The sequence below is a fragment of the Bombina bombina genome, chromosome 12, assembly GCF_027579735.1.
Source record: "Bombina bombina isolate aBomBom1 chromosome 12, aBomBom1.pri, whole genome shotgun sequence".
Classification (NCBI taxonomy): Eukaryota; Metazoa; Chordata; class Amphibia; order Anura; family Bombinatoridae; genus Bombina; species Bombina bombina.
In genome coordinates, this window is record NC_069510.1 from 64,578,489 (window position 1) to 64,594,056 (window position 15,568).

Below are 15,568 nucleotides of genomic sequence, written 5' to 3' on the forward strand. Positions count from 1 at the left end.
TATATAAAATATATATATATCGTTTACAGTGGGTTAATATTTTATAATTCATTGGTGTCAGTGGGATCTATATATATATATATATATATATATATCTATATATATATATATATACATATACACACACAGTTTACAAATACACATTGGTGTCCAGTGGCCGCCCTAAATATATACATTGGTGTCAGTGGCCGTAATTATGTAATTGGTGTCAGTGGGCTTACTTACCTGTGAGCCGATGCTTCACGCTCTGCACGCCGCCAGCCGCTTCTACCCGGTCACAGTGCGCCCGCCCGCCGCTACATGCTCACAGTGCGCAAACTGACATGCGCAGTGGCACTCTGACAGGCCCGTCCAAAATTTAGGAGATGTGTAAAGGCGGGCCTGTCAGAGGGAGTGTCTGGAGGCAATGTCGGGTCGCGGCCCACCAGCAGGGCCGTCGCGGCCCGGTAGTGGGCCGCGGCCCGGCTGTTGAGAAACACTGCTCTAGGCACACTGAGCAACAGGTCCACATCTAGATTCTTGCATCACACTTAGGGAGACTTCCCTAAGTGTCATAATTTGCATAAATAAAAAGAGAGAAGCCCTCAACCTGGGAACGAACAATAGCATAATAGCTTGTTCTATGGCTAGTTACCACCCAAGAAGCAGCCTCTTTTTGCTCAACATGTGCCTTTCACAGAGAAGAATATGTAGAAATATGTATGTATGAATAAATAGAATATTTTCTTCTATGTGAAGAACATTGGAATGTGAAATATTTCTATTTTCATGTCAGGTTAGTGCACTTGAGAATATGCGATTGGGTTTGCGCGAGAGTAGGGTGTAAGTTTTTTTTCTCACTTTTTTTACTCTATTGACTTCCATGGGGGGAATACGTTAAATCAGTTGCGATATTCTAACTTCGGCTTTTTGTGCGCATCGGTTCAGTGTGTGAGCGAAAACTTTTTACTTTAAACTTGTAATATGAGCTCTACCCGACACGCACAAAAATCTTAATTCTAGTGGAGTTAGCGTGCGAGCGGGAGCGTTGTATACAGCTCCACTTGTAATCTGACCCTTTTATCATCAGTCATGGATGTTATGTTGCATCACAACTCCTAGTCAGTCATTCATATGCAGAAAGTCCCTTTAAAATATATTCCAAAAACTACAAAGAAAAATAAATTAATACAATTATTTTGTTTGCAGTTATAAATCTACTGATCCTGCTTATGTGTAAATGTGTGAATAGGTACCTGCATACTGTGCTTAATGATTAGTATGGCCCCACAAAATGTTAAAAAAATAATAATAATTGTAGAATATTTTTAATTAAAACTAATCTTTTCACGTCATGATTGGTAAGACAGCTGATCTAAGAAAAGTTAGGCAACAATAGTTAAGCTGCAATTTAAAATGAAAGCAACATGTCTCTTGCAACATCATGCATCATCTACATCCTGCATCCTCTACATCCTGTGTTGTCTGTCTGTCATGCATCCTCTACATCTTGTGTTGTCTGTCTGTCATGCATCCTCTACATCTTGTGTTGTCTGTCTGTCATGCATCCTCTATATCTAGTGTTGTCTGTCTGTCATGCATCCTCTACATCTAGTGTTGTCTGTCTGTCATGCATCCTCTACATCTAGTGTTGTCTGTCATGCATCCTCTACATCTGTGATATTCCTTTTAGGATTATCCCCTCCCTCCTAATTAACTTTCCTTTATAGGGCAGTAACTTTCAACACTCATTGCCTGAATATTGAAGCTCACAGTTACGTTTGCTTCCTTGTGCCATTCCTACTTGCTAATTGTAGATACAGCTGATTCCCTTGAGGATTTTCTACCTGACATCGTCTTCAGATTCATACGCATCCGGATCTACATCCTCAGCGTTCCGGAAACCAAGCCGCGCACACACAGCTTCTCACCGCCATCGGCGGTCACTGCTTAGCTCTGCTCTTATCGGATCTTGTGGGGTATTGTATGTTGGCTATCTGGATAATACTTACCTTGCTTTATATCCTCTAATTTACCTCACGTTTGAACTGACTTACTCTGTGCAGCAATGTTATACTTACGTTCCTAATTCAGTATAAGTTGTGCCATATAAAACCGCAACAAACTCTGCTCACTACTATCAGTAAAGTTTGGAACATCCAATTATGATATATTGTTTGTGTGGTTTGGATTGCTTGGAACTGTATATATTTTAGAATGTCTGTGTGTGTGCGTGAAGACAGGTTTTGACTTCAATACCTTGGAATTGCTATCTCAATATTAATTCTACCTGACTAAAAGTTATACCTACTCAGCTGTCTCAAACCTTTATGTTATTTACTAAAAGATTTCAAAAGTAACAATCTCACAGTATCTATTCAGGTAATTTAAACTACCATTACCTGCTTAGTTTACAAAAGAGAAACACATCCTTTATTTATTGAAGGATTTTTGTTATATTTCAAACCCTTAATACAAAAGTGTACCAGTTGCTACATAATATTCAGGCCTAAAAAATAAGGGTTTATTTATATAACAACCTAACATGAATCCTCAGGAAGTAAAGAATGAGTTAACTAATATATATCAAAAACTAGACTATTTAAATAAAGGGTTAACTGAAGTGCAAGCAGAAACTGCTGCATTGAGAGCTTTACTAAAAGACTGTTTGCCTATTAAAAGTGCTGAAAGCCCAGAACCACATGTTCATTATCCCCAACCATTTACTGGTAAAAGGAATGAGTTTAGGGATTTTAAAAATGCCTGCCATCTACTTTTTTCTCTAAGACCACGTACATATCATACAGAGAGAATCAAAGTATGCACAACCATTTCCTTTTTACAAGGGGAACCAAGAACATGGGCTAATAGGTTTCTTGAAAGTAATAATCCTATCCTAGATTCACTACAAGATTTTTTTCGAGCACTCACAAACCTATATGAGGATTCCAACAGTCAAATCACTGCAGATACAAAATTACGTTCCTTAAAGCAAGGAAAAAGAACCATTGAGGAATACACAACTGAATTCCAAATGTGGGCAGAAGACTCTCAATGGAATGAGATTAGTTTGCGTACTCAATTTCGCTTAGGATTGTCAGAAAACTTAAAAGACGAACTCTCCCGCCTGGATGCCCCTGACAGTCTTCTCTCTCTTATAAAACTCAGTACAACTTTAGATAGAAGACTCCGTGAAAGAAAGGCTGAAAAAGCAGGTTATGATGTCATACCAAAACGTCCCTTTAACTATACCTCTACTCAGGAAAGACCTAGTACCATTACGCCTATGGAAATTGGAGTCATCAAAGGTCCCCTCACACCAGAGGAAAAAGCCAGGAGAAGAATGGAAAATTTGTGTCTCTACTGTGCTCATAAAGAGCATACTGTTTCTTCATGTCCTCAACTTCTGAAGCAAAAGAAGGGTAAGCTAACCCACAGCACTCATTTATTTAATCTAACATTGGAAACACAAATGACTTTGTTTTTTTCATTACAGTGGGACCAGAAAAACATTCAATCTAAAGCTTTGGTTGATTCAGGGGCCTCACGGAGTTACATAGATACTACCTTTGTTAAGAATAATAAAATACCTATTGTGTGTAAAGCAAAACCTCTCTTTGTTAAATTAATAGATGGTTCACTAATACAACAAGGTCCAATAACTCATCACACTATACCTTTACTTATAACCACTAAGGAAGGTCATACTGAATATATCTCATTTGATTTAATTCCTATATCATTACACACAATAATTCTGGGCTTTTCCTGGTTGCAGAAACACAACCCGAATATAGACTGGTCTCAAAATAAAATAACACTAAGTTCTTCTTTTTGTTTGAAGACCTGTTACCCACACTGTACCATAGCTACTCTAGAGAATGGGATACCCAGACCTTATCAGGATCTGGCAGAGGTTTTTGACCTTAAAGAGGCAGAAAGTCTTCCCCCACACAGGGAGTTCGATTGCCCGATAGATCTAATACCTGGGTCACAAGTTCCACATGGGAAAATATATCCCCTCTCTCAAACCGAACTAGCTTTTGTAAGAACCTACTTAGACGATAATCTGCGCAAAGGGTTCATTTCACATTCTACTTCCCCTGCAGCAGCAGGTATGTTTTTAGTTAAAAACAAGGATGGGACGATACGTCCTATTATTGACTACAGAGCACTAAATGATATTACCTTAAAGAACAGATACCCACTACCCTTAATTCCTGAGCTTCTTGAACGCTTACATGGCGCCACCATCTATTCTAAACTTGATTTGAAGGGTGCTTATAATTTAATTAGAATCAAACAAGGTGACGAATGGAAAACAGCGTTTAGAACACGTTATGGGCTATATCAATACAATGTGATGCCTTTCGGCTTAAGTAATGCGCCCGCTACATTCCAACATTTTATTAACGAAATCTTTCGAGATTTATTGGATGTATGTGTTATAATTTATTTGGATGACATCCTCATTTATTCTAAAACATTACAAGATCATGAGAAACATGTACGTTGGGTGCTTACTAGGCTAAAAGACCACAAACTATACGCTAAGCTTGAGAAATGTTCTTTTCACGTTCAAGAAATTAAGTTCTTGGGTTATATTATAACACCAAATAAAATCATGATGGATCCAGAAAAGGTTTCTGCAATTGTAAATTGGCCAGTTCCCACAACTGTTAAAGCTCTACAAAGATTCATTGGGTTCTCAAATTTTTATCGTCGTTTTATTAAAGATTTTTCACTAATTGTAAAACCGTTAACACAACTAACAAGTAAGAAACAGAGATTTACTTGGACCAAGGAAGCTCAATTATCTTTTGAGACTCTAAAGAATCAATTCATTAATGCACCAGTTTTAACATTACCCAACTTTGATACACAATTTATTCTTGAAGTAGACGCCTCAAATACTGGTATTGGGGCAATTCTTTCACAAAAGAATAAAGATAAAACAGAAACCCATCCCATAGCCTTCTATTCAAGAATGCTCACTACTGCTGAAAAGAACTATACTATAGGGGATAAAGAATTACTGGCAATAAAATGTTCACTGGAACATTGGAGACATCTCCTTGAAGGTTCAAATCTCCCTTTCATAATTTTCACTGATCACAAGAACTTAGAATACTTAAAGAAAAGTAAAACACTTAATTCACGACAGGTCCGTTGGTCCATCTTTTTAGACCGGTTTAATTTTTTAATTACATATAAACCAGGGAAACTCAATATTAAGGCAGACGCCTTATCTAGAATGTATGAAAAAGATCTGTCTGATGACCCTGAGTTTGTAATCCCTGAAGAAAGATTCATAGGAGTTATATCTTCTCTAGAACAAGAAATACTTGAGGTTCTAAATAAAGACCCTAACATACCTGGATCTTGTGATAAAGATCCACAGACGGGACTATATTATTACAAAAGGAAGTTGTTCATTCCTGAATCTTTAAGGAACACTATCCTTAAACAAACCCATGATGGAACTTTAGCTGGTCACCTGGGAATCCAAAAAACCATAGAATTAACTAGAAGAAATTTCTGGTGGCCTGGGATGAACCACACAATTTACCTATACATAACAAACTGTGATGTTTGTGCTAGAAACAAGATCTCCCATAAAAAACCCATAGGCCTCTTAAGACCTCTGCCTATCCCAGATAAACCATGGGAGACCATATCTATGGATTTTATTGTTGATCTCCCTAAATCTCAACATCACACTACCATACTAGTTGTAATAGATCATCTAACGCGTCTGGCTCATTTCATACCTATGAAAGGTTTGCCTTCCGCTCTTGCAACAGCTACAGCCTTTTTGAATCAAATTGTAAGATTACATGGATTACCCACCGTAATAATTACGGACAGGGGTACACAATTCACCTCTTCTTTCTGGAAATCCCTATGCATATTACTAAAAGTAGATAGTAGATACACTACTGCATTTCATCCCCAAACAAATGGACTTACAGAAAGAACGAATCAAACCCTTGAACAATATCTTAGGTGTTTCATTACCTACTTACAAGATGATTGGATTGATTATATCCCCATGGCAGAATTTTCTTACAACAATTCTGTTTCCACTTCTCTTAAAATGTCACCTTTCTTTGCTACTTATGGATTTAATCCCAATACCGTATCTCTTTCTAGAAAAGAAGTAAACTCACCTAGTGCCACAGAATTCACCAATTCTTTACAAGAAAGGTTAGATCAATTGAAGGATTCTCTCTCAAAGGCAAAAGACTATCAAAAACGTAACTATGATAAACATCATAGTCCAAGTCCCACTTATCAAATTGGTGATCAAGTTCTACTATCCATCAGGAACCTTAAGTTGCAAATACCATGTAAAAAACTTGCCAATCAATTTTTAGGACCTTTTACGATTGATAAGATCATCAACCAGAACGCAGTTAGACTCATTTTGCCTGATTCATATAAAATACATTCCACATTTCATGTGTCTCTCATTAAACCTTATTCTGCTAAAGACCATCAAGGTATTAATCTAAGACCCCCGCCTATCTTGGTGGAGAATCAGGAAGAATTTGAAGTTGAGTCTATTCTTGATTCCAGAGTAAGACGACATAAGCTGGAATATTTAATAAAGTGGAAAGGTTATGGTCCGGAGGAAAATTCTTGGCAAAGGTCTACTGAGATACATGCACCTCGTCTGGTTACTGCTTTTCACCGTCGTTACCCAGAGAAACCTCGGATGGAATCCCCTGAGGTGATTCCTTGACTGGGGGGATCTGTGATATTCCTTTTAGGATTATCCCCTCCCTCCTAATTAACTTTCCTTTATAGGGCAGTAACTTTCAACACTCATTGCCTGAATATTGAAGCTCACAGTTACGTTTGCTTCCTTGTGCCATTCCTACTTGCTAATTGTAGATACAGCTGATTCCCTTGAGGATTTTCTACCTGACATCGTCTTCAGATTCATACGCATCCGGATCTACATCCTCAGCGTTCCGGAAACCAAGCCGCGCACACACAGCTTCTCACCGCCATCGGCGGTCACTGCTTAGCTCTGCTCTTATCGGATCTTGTGGGGTATTGTATGTTGGCTATCTGGATAATACTTACCTTGCTTTATATCCTCTAATTTACCTCACGTTTGAACTGACTTACTCTGTGCAGCAATGTTATACTTACGTTCCTAATTCAGTATAAGTTGTGCCATATAAAACCGCAACAAACTCTGCTCACTACTATCAGTAAAGTTTGGAACATCCAATTATGATATATTGTTTGTGTGGTTTGGATTGCTTGGAACTGTATATATTTTAGAATGTCTGTGTGTGTGCGTGAAGACAGGTTTTGACTTCAATACCTTGGAATTGCTATCTCAATATTAATTCTACCTGACTAAAAGTTATACCTACTCAGCTGTCTCAAACCTTTATGTTATTTACTAAAAGATTTCAAAAGTAACAATCTCACAGTATCTATTCAGGTAATTTAAACTACCATTACCTGCTTAGTTTACAAAAGAGAAACACATCCTTTATTTATTGAAGGATTTTTGTTATATTTCAAACCCTTAATACAAAAGTGTACCAGTTGCTACAACATCTTGTGTTGATTGTCTGTCATGCATACTCTACATCTAGTGTTGGCTGTCTGTCATGCATCCTCTACATCTAGTGTTGGCTGTCTGTCATGCATCATCTAAATCTAGTGTTGTCTGTCTGTCATGCATCCTCTACATCTTGTGTTGATTGTCTGTCATGCATCCTCTACATCTAGTGTTGTCTGTCTGTCATGCATCCTCTACATCTTGTGTTGTCTGTCTGTCATGCATTATCTACATCTAGTGTTGTCTGTCTGTTATGCATCCTCTACATCAGGTGTTGTCTGTCTGTCTGTCATGCATCCTCTACATCTACTGTTAGCTGTCTGTCTGTCATGCATCATCTACATCTAATGTTGTCTGTCTGCCATGCATCATCTACAATTAGTGTTGGTTGTCTGTCATGCATCATCTACATCTTGTGTTGTCTGTCATGCATCCTCTACATCTAGTGTTGTCTGTCTGTCAGGCATCATCTAAATCTACTGTTGGCTGTCTGTCTGTCATGCATCCTCTACATCTAGTGTTGGTTGTCTGTCATGCATCATCTACATCTTGTGTTGTCTGTCTGTCATGCATCCTCTACATCTAGTGTTGTCTGTCTGTCATGCATCCTCTACATCTAGTGTTGTCTGTCATTCATCATCTACATCTAGTGTTGTCTGTCTGTCATGCATCATCTACATCTAGTGTTGTCTGTCTGTCATGTATCCTCTACATCTAGTGTTGTCTGTCTGTCATGCATCATCTACATCTAGTGTTGTCTGTCTGTCTGGCATGCATCATCTACATCTAGTGTTGGTTGTCTGTCATGCATCCTCTACATCTAGTGTTATCTGTCTGTCATGCATCATCTACATCTAGTGTTGGTTGTCTGTCATGCATCATCTACATCTAGTGTTGTCTGTCTTTTATGCATCATCTACATCTAGTGTTGTCTGTCATGCATCCTCTACATCTAGCGTTGTCTGTCTATCATGCATCATCTACATCTAGCGTTGGTTGTCTGTCATGCATCATCTGCATCTAGTGTTGTCTGTCTGTCATGCATCCTCTACATCTAGTGTTGTCTGTCTGTCATGTATCATCTACATCTAGTGTTGTCTGTCTGTCATGCATCATCTACATCTAGTGATGTCTGTCTGTCATGCATCCTCTACATCTAGTGTTGTCTGTCTGTCATGCATCATCTACATCTAGTGTTGTTTGTTTGGCATGCATCATCTACATCTAGTGTTGTCTGTCTGTCATGCATCATCTACATCTAGTGTTGTCTGTCTGTCATGTATCATCTACATCTAGTGTTGTCTGTCTGTCATGCATCATCTACATCTAGTGATGTCTGTCTGTCATGCATCCTCTACATCTAGTGTTGTCTGTCTGTCATGCATCATCTACATCTAGTGTTGTTTGTTTGTCATGCATCATCTACATCTAGTGTTGTCTGTCTGTCATGCATCATCTACATCTAGTGTTGTCTGTCTGTCATGCATCATCTACATCTAGTGTTGGTTGTCTGTCATGCATCCTCTACATCTAGTGTTGTCTGTCTGTCTGTCATGCATCATCTACACCTAGTGTTGTCTGTCTGTCATGCATCATCTACATCTAGTGTTGTCTGTCTGTCATGCATAATCTACATCTAGTGTTGGTTCTCTGTCATGCATCCTCTACATCTAGTGTTGTATGTCTGGCATGCATCCTCTACATCTAGTGTTGTCTGTCTGTCATGCATCATCTACATCTATTGTTGTCTGTCTGTCATGCATCATCTACATCTAGTGTTGTCTGTCTGTCATGCATCCTCTATATCTAGTGTTGTCTGTCTGTCATGCATCATCTACATCTAGTGTTGTCTGTCTGTCATGCATCATCTACATCTAGTGTTGGTTCTCTGTCATGCATCCTCTACATCTAGTGTTGTCTGTCTGTCATGCATCCTCTACATCTAGTATTGTCTGTCATGCATCATCTACACCTAGTGTTGTCTGTCTGTCATGCATCATCTACATCTAGTGTTGGTTGTCTGTCATGCATCATCTACATCTAGTGTTGTCTGTATGTCTGGCATGCATCCTCTACATCTAGTGGTGTCTGTCTGTCATGCATCATCTACATCTATTGTTGTCTGTCTGTCATGCATCATCTACATCTAGTGTTGTCTGTCTGTCATGCATCCTCTATATCTAGTGTTGTCTGTCTGTCATGCATCATCTACATCTAGTGTTGTCTGTCTGTCATGCATCATCTACATCTAGTGTTGGTTCTCTGTCATGCATCCTCTACATCTAGTGTTGTCTGTCATGCATCCTCTACATCTAGTATTGTCTGTCATGCATCATCTACATCTAGTGTTGGTTGTCTGTCTGTCATACATCCTATACATCTAGTGTTGTCTGTCTATCATGCATCATCTACATCTAGTGTTGTCTGTATGTCATGCATCATCTACATCTAGTGTTGGTTGTCTGTCATGCATCCTCTACATCTACTATTGGCTGTCTGTCTGTCATGCATCATCTACATCTAGTATTGGTTATCTGTCCTGCATCCTCTACATCTAGTGTTGTCGGTCTGTCATACATCATCTACATCTAGTGTTGGTTGTCTGTCATGCATCCTCTACATCTAGTGTTGGTTGTCATGCATCCTCTACATCTAGTATTGGTTGTCTGTCATTCATCCTCTACATCTAGTGTTGTCGGTCTGCCATGCATCATCTACATCTAGTGTTGGTTGTTTGTCATGCATCCTCTACATCTAGTGTTGGTTGTCTGTCATTCATCCTCTACATCTAGTTTTGTCGGTCTGTCATGCATTATCTACATCTAGTGTTGGTTGTCTGTCATGCATCCTCTACATCTAGAGTTGGTTGTCTGTCATGCATCGTCTATATCTAGTGTTTTCTATCTGTCATGCATCCTCTACATCTTGTGTTGTCTGTCTGTCATTCATCCTCTACATCTAGTGTTGTCTGTCTGTCATGGATCCTCTACATCTAGTGTTGGTTGTCTGTCATTCATCCTCTACATCTAGTGTTGTCTCTCTGTCATGTATCCTCTACATCTAGTGTTGTCTGTCTGTCATGTATCCTCTACATCTAGTGTTGGTTGTCTGTCATGCATCATCTACATCTAGTGTTGGTTGTCTGTCATGCATTGTCTAAATCTAGTGTTTTCTGTCTGTCATGCATCCTTTACATCTTGTGTTGTCTGTCTGTCATTCATCCTCTACATCTAGTGTTGTCTGTCTGTCATGCATCCTCTACATCTAGTGTTTTCTGTCTGTCATGTATCCTCTACATCTAGTGTTGGTTGTCTGTCATGCATCATCTACATCTAGTGTTGTCTGTCTGTCATGCATCCTCTACATCTACAGTTGGTTGTCTGTCATGCATCCTCTTCTATGTGAAGAACATTGGAATGTGAAATATTTATATTTTCATGTCGGGTTAGTGCACTTGAGAATATGTGATCGGGTTTGCACGCGAGTAGGGTGTAGGGTTTTCCCCCCCACTTTTTTACTCCATTGACTTCTATTGGGGAATACGTTAAAGTGGTCACAATATTCTAACTTTGGCTTTTTGTGCGCAACGGTTTAGCGTGCAAGCGAAAAACTTTTTACTTTAAACTTGTAATACGAGCTCTACCCAACGTGCACAAAAAGCTTAATTTTAGCGGAGTTAGCGTGCGAGCAGGAGAGTTGAATACAGCTCCACTTGTAATCTGACCCTTTATCGGCAGTCATGGATGTTAATGTTGTGTGACAACTCCTAGTCAGTCATTCATTTGCAGAAAGTCCCTTTGAAATATATTCCAAAAAAAAATATTTTTTTTGGTTGCAGTTATAAATCTACTTATCCTGCTTAAGTGTAAATGTGTGAATAGGTACCTGCATACTGTGCTTAATTACTAGTATGGCCCCACAAAATGTTTAAAAAAATATTAATTGTAGAATATTTTTAATTAAAACGTCATATGACTGGTAAGACAGCTGATGTAAGAAAAGTTAGGCAGCAATAGTTAAGCTGCAATTTAAAATGAAAGCAACATGTCTCTTGCAACACCATGCATCCTCTACATCTTGTGTTGGCTGTCTGTCATGCATCCTCTACATCTTGTGTTGTCTGTCTGTCATGCATTCTCTACATCTAGTGTTTTCTGTCTGTCATGCATTCTCTACATCTAGTGTTGTCTGTCTGTCATGCATCCTCTACATCTAGTGTTGTCTGTCTGTCTTGCATCCTCTACATATAATGTTGGCTGTCTGTCTGTCATGCATCTTCTACATCTAGTGTTGTATGTCTGTCATGCATCCTCTACATCTACTGTTGGCTATCTGTCTGTCATGCATCCTCTACATCTAGTGTTGGCTGTCTGTCATGCATCATCCACATCTAGTGTTGTCTGTCTGTCTATCATGCTTTATCTACATCTAGTGTTGGTTGTCTGTCATGCATCATCTACATCTAGTGTTGCATATCTGTCATGCATCCTCTACATCTACTGCTAGCTGTCTGTCACGCATCCTCTACTTCTAGTGTTGGCTGTCTGTCATGCATCATCTACATCTAGTGTTGGTTGTCTGTCATGCATCATCTACATCTAGTATTGGTTATATGTCCTGCATCCTCTACATCTAGTGTTGGCTGTCTGTCATGCATCCTCTACATCTAATATTGGCTGTCTGTCATGCATCCTCTACATCTAGTGTTGGCTGTCTGTCATGCATCATCTTCATCTAGTGTTGGTTGTCTGTCATGCATCATCAACATTTAGTGTTGTCTGTCATGCATCATCTACATCTAGTGTTGGTTGTCTGTCATGCATCATCAACATTTAGTGTTGTCTGTCATGCATCATCTACATCTAGTGTTGTTTGTTTGTCATGCATCCTCTACATCTAGAGTTGTTTGTTTGTCATGCATCCTCTACATCTAGTGTTGGTTGTCTGTCATTCATCCTCTACATCTACATCTCTTGCAACATCATGCATCCTCTACATCTTATGTTGGCTGTCTGTCATGCATCGTCTACATCTAGTGTTGGCTGTCTGTCATTCATCCTCTACATCTTGTGCTGGCTGTCTGTCATGCATCATATATATCTAGTTGTGTCTTTCTCTCATGCATCCTCTACATTTGATGTTTGTCTGCTATAGCCCCAATTATCCACAATATAGTTCTACCAGTGTGTCACACAGCCTCAATATCTAGCATTGCATCTCTATCATGCATCCTCTAGTTTTGTCTTCATGTTTAGGCTTTTCCTGGATCCTTGAAAAAGCCAGGAAAGGCGAAACACGTGTCGGAGCACCGAGCATTTATCAATCCTGGGCCAAGTGAAGGGACATTTGGGTATTAAGACATATTGTTTTGTCCTCAAAATATTTTTGGGGATTGTGATACAATATATGTACCATTTGTTACCTGATGTGCCTGTAAGAGAATTGGTATTATTTTAACAAAATAAATATATTTGACGATACACCGGAGGTGAGACTGGTTGTGTGCCTATCGTAACATTGCCCCAAAACCATAGATCTCGGTAAAAGCTCAGAACCACGTCAGTAATGAAAAACTGAATTTTGCAGTTGGTTCTCCTATTAGGATTACACTATTGTCTCCGTCTTTCTTCTTTCTGAGGTGTTTTGTTGGAAACATAAGAAGAGCTCGAGGAGAAATCTGGGACAGTATATTATTATTATTATTATTTATTTGTATAGGGCCGCAAAATTCTGTAGCGCTGGGTACAAATATAGGTGTATACAATGACAAGGGTTTGTGATAATATACAAAACATAACCAACTAAACAAATGTAGTACAGTAGGAAGAGGGCCCTGCTCTGGAGAGCTCACAGTCTACAGGTTGAGGGTGTAGAGACATAAGGTTGGGGTAGCTTGTCACATGGATTGTAGTTGCAGCAGTGAGTCAGGCAGTTCAAGAATTATTTTGGTTAGGATGAGAGATGGAAGAGAGATGGTAAGCCTCTCTGAACAGGTGGGTTTTCAAGGAGTTTCTGAAGCTATACAAGTTTCGAGACAGTCTTCTGGAGATGGGTAGAGAGTTCCAGAGGACAGGAGTAGCACGTGAGAAGTCTTGGAGACGGGAGTGGGACATATCCATTTACATATACTGTAAATATTTTCACTAAATTCACAATGTTCACTTTTTTATTTTATTTTGATCACTACACTGATATCATAGTTGTGTTGTAATTTTCATTATGACTGAATGCACATATTTGTAATAGAGAAGGGTTTTATGATTTATCTTTCATTTGCTGAACTTAAATCTTCGAGACCGTTGACTATGGTTGAGTTTAGTCTCCTTGGTGGGGGGGTTCATTTTATTTTTGGACCCAGGCAGCACAATGTCTTGAGCCGACCCAACCCTAAGCTTACCCCAGTATTGGCAGACTCTCCTAGCATCAAGAGTGTCAACCACGACTATGTCATACCAGGATGTCAAGGGCAACACAACCTTAGGATATCATTTTAGCCATCAGATTGTGATCAGGGCTCTTGCTGCAGGATACTGTACTTAGGATACAGCTCACCATAACATATCTCTGCTTTACCAGCCATCAAGGACTTTGTGCTTATATCTCATCATACCTGCCCTAGAGATGCTGCAAAGGAAATTAACAAACTCCTAGAGGTTGTGCTGGAAGTCAAAGGATTGTGGCGAACAGAGGTGGGTGAGAAATTTAAAAAAATCACAATTTTATATTTGTAAGAAAAGAAGATAATAAAATGCACATTGTGCACTCACTGCATTTTACAACATTTGGGTCATTTAGGGGGTATGAAAAGAAAATGGATGACACTGTGTTAGCCAACAATAATGAATTTAGATGAAATTTGCAAGGGACATCAAGCACCAATAAGAAAAAGTTAAATTCTGCTCCAGAGTAGCAATGCACTGCCAGTCCTGAGGGATTGGCTGCTATTCACATATGCCACCACTGATTGGCTCACTTGCTGTGTTCAGTTGAAATGCATTGGAGGTAACTTGAACTAATTGTTTAGCACATTTGTAGGAATTAAACACTTAGGTATTGGCCAAAAATACAGCAATAATAAAATAAAACATTCTAAAATTAATTAATGTTTTGTTATATTTTGTTTTTCAAGGGACATTCTAGTCAAAATGTAAATGCACAAAGATGAATTACATCTTTGAATAGCAACATACATGTACTGGCAAAAATGCTTCTAGTAAATGTTATCACTTTTTTAGTTTTAAAATTTTTCTCTGCACGTGCATGTGAAGCATAGCTAGATATTCTCAGTGCACCAGCATTTTATATAATGCAGTTGCTCAGAGCACCAGTGGGGCTTGTACTTATGTAAGCAATTAACAAATTGAGGACTAGATTATGGGGTAGATTTATTAAGAGGCGAGCGGACAGGATTCGCTATAGTGAATCATGTCCGTTCGACCTCTCTAAATGCCGACAGCATACATCTGGTGAAATGCTTGTGCAATGTCGCTAGCATTGGTCGTCAATCATCCCGATCAGATCGCAATGATTTCAGTCCGCCACCTAAAAGGTGGCAGAGAAGTTAAGGAGCAGCGATCTTACGACCGCTGCTTCTTAACTTCCGTTAACTGAAACGATGGCACTCCGAAGTAGAATCCGCTGCTTAATAAATGGAGCCCTATGAGTGGAGCTGTAATTGCCGCTCTCTCTCACACACTAACTCTGCTCGCCTTGTGCTCTTTGCACGCGTCGGGTAGCGCACGTATCACACCTTAAAAAAACTAAAACTTACCTGAAAAATAAAATAACCTAACAATACAGAATTACGGGGGGGAGCAACATACCATTACAGAAAAAAATTACCAAAATTAAAAAAACTGTTATGCCTATTCTAAACCCCTCAAAATAACACCCCAAAAAAACTATACTAAAGTGTTGATAAATTCACCTCCATTACTTTAGATTATTAAAAGCTCTTGTCATAAGCATATCGATGTGCTTATTTTGTTAAAAAATTAATACAAC

General features: G+C 39.0%; 1 protein-coding gene across 1 annotated transcript in view; it reads left to right on the forward strand.

The window, feature by feature from the left end:
• The window catches only part of LOC128642670 (deoxyribonuclease gamma-like), a 40,313-nt gene that overhangs the window by 12,338 nt on the left and 12,407 nt on the right, over positions 1 to 15,568 (forward strand). The window contains exon 5 of the mRNA XM_053695452.1: positions 14,141 to 14,253. Coding sequence (XP_053551427.1) covers positions 14,141 to 14,253 — 113 coding nt within the window. The remainder of the gene's footprint in view (positions 1 to 14,140; positions 14,254 to 15,568) is intronic.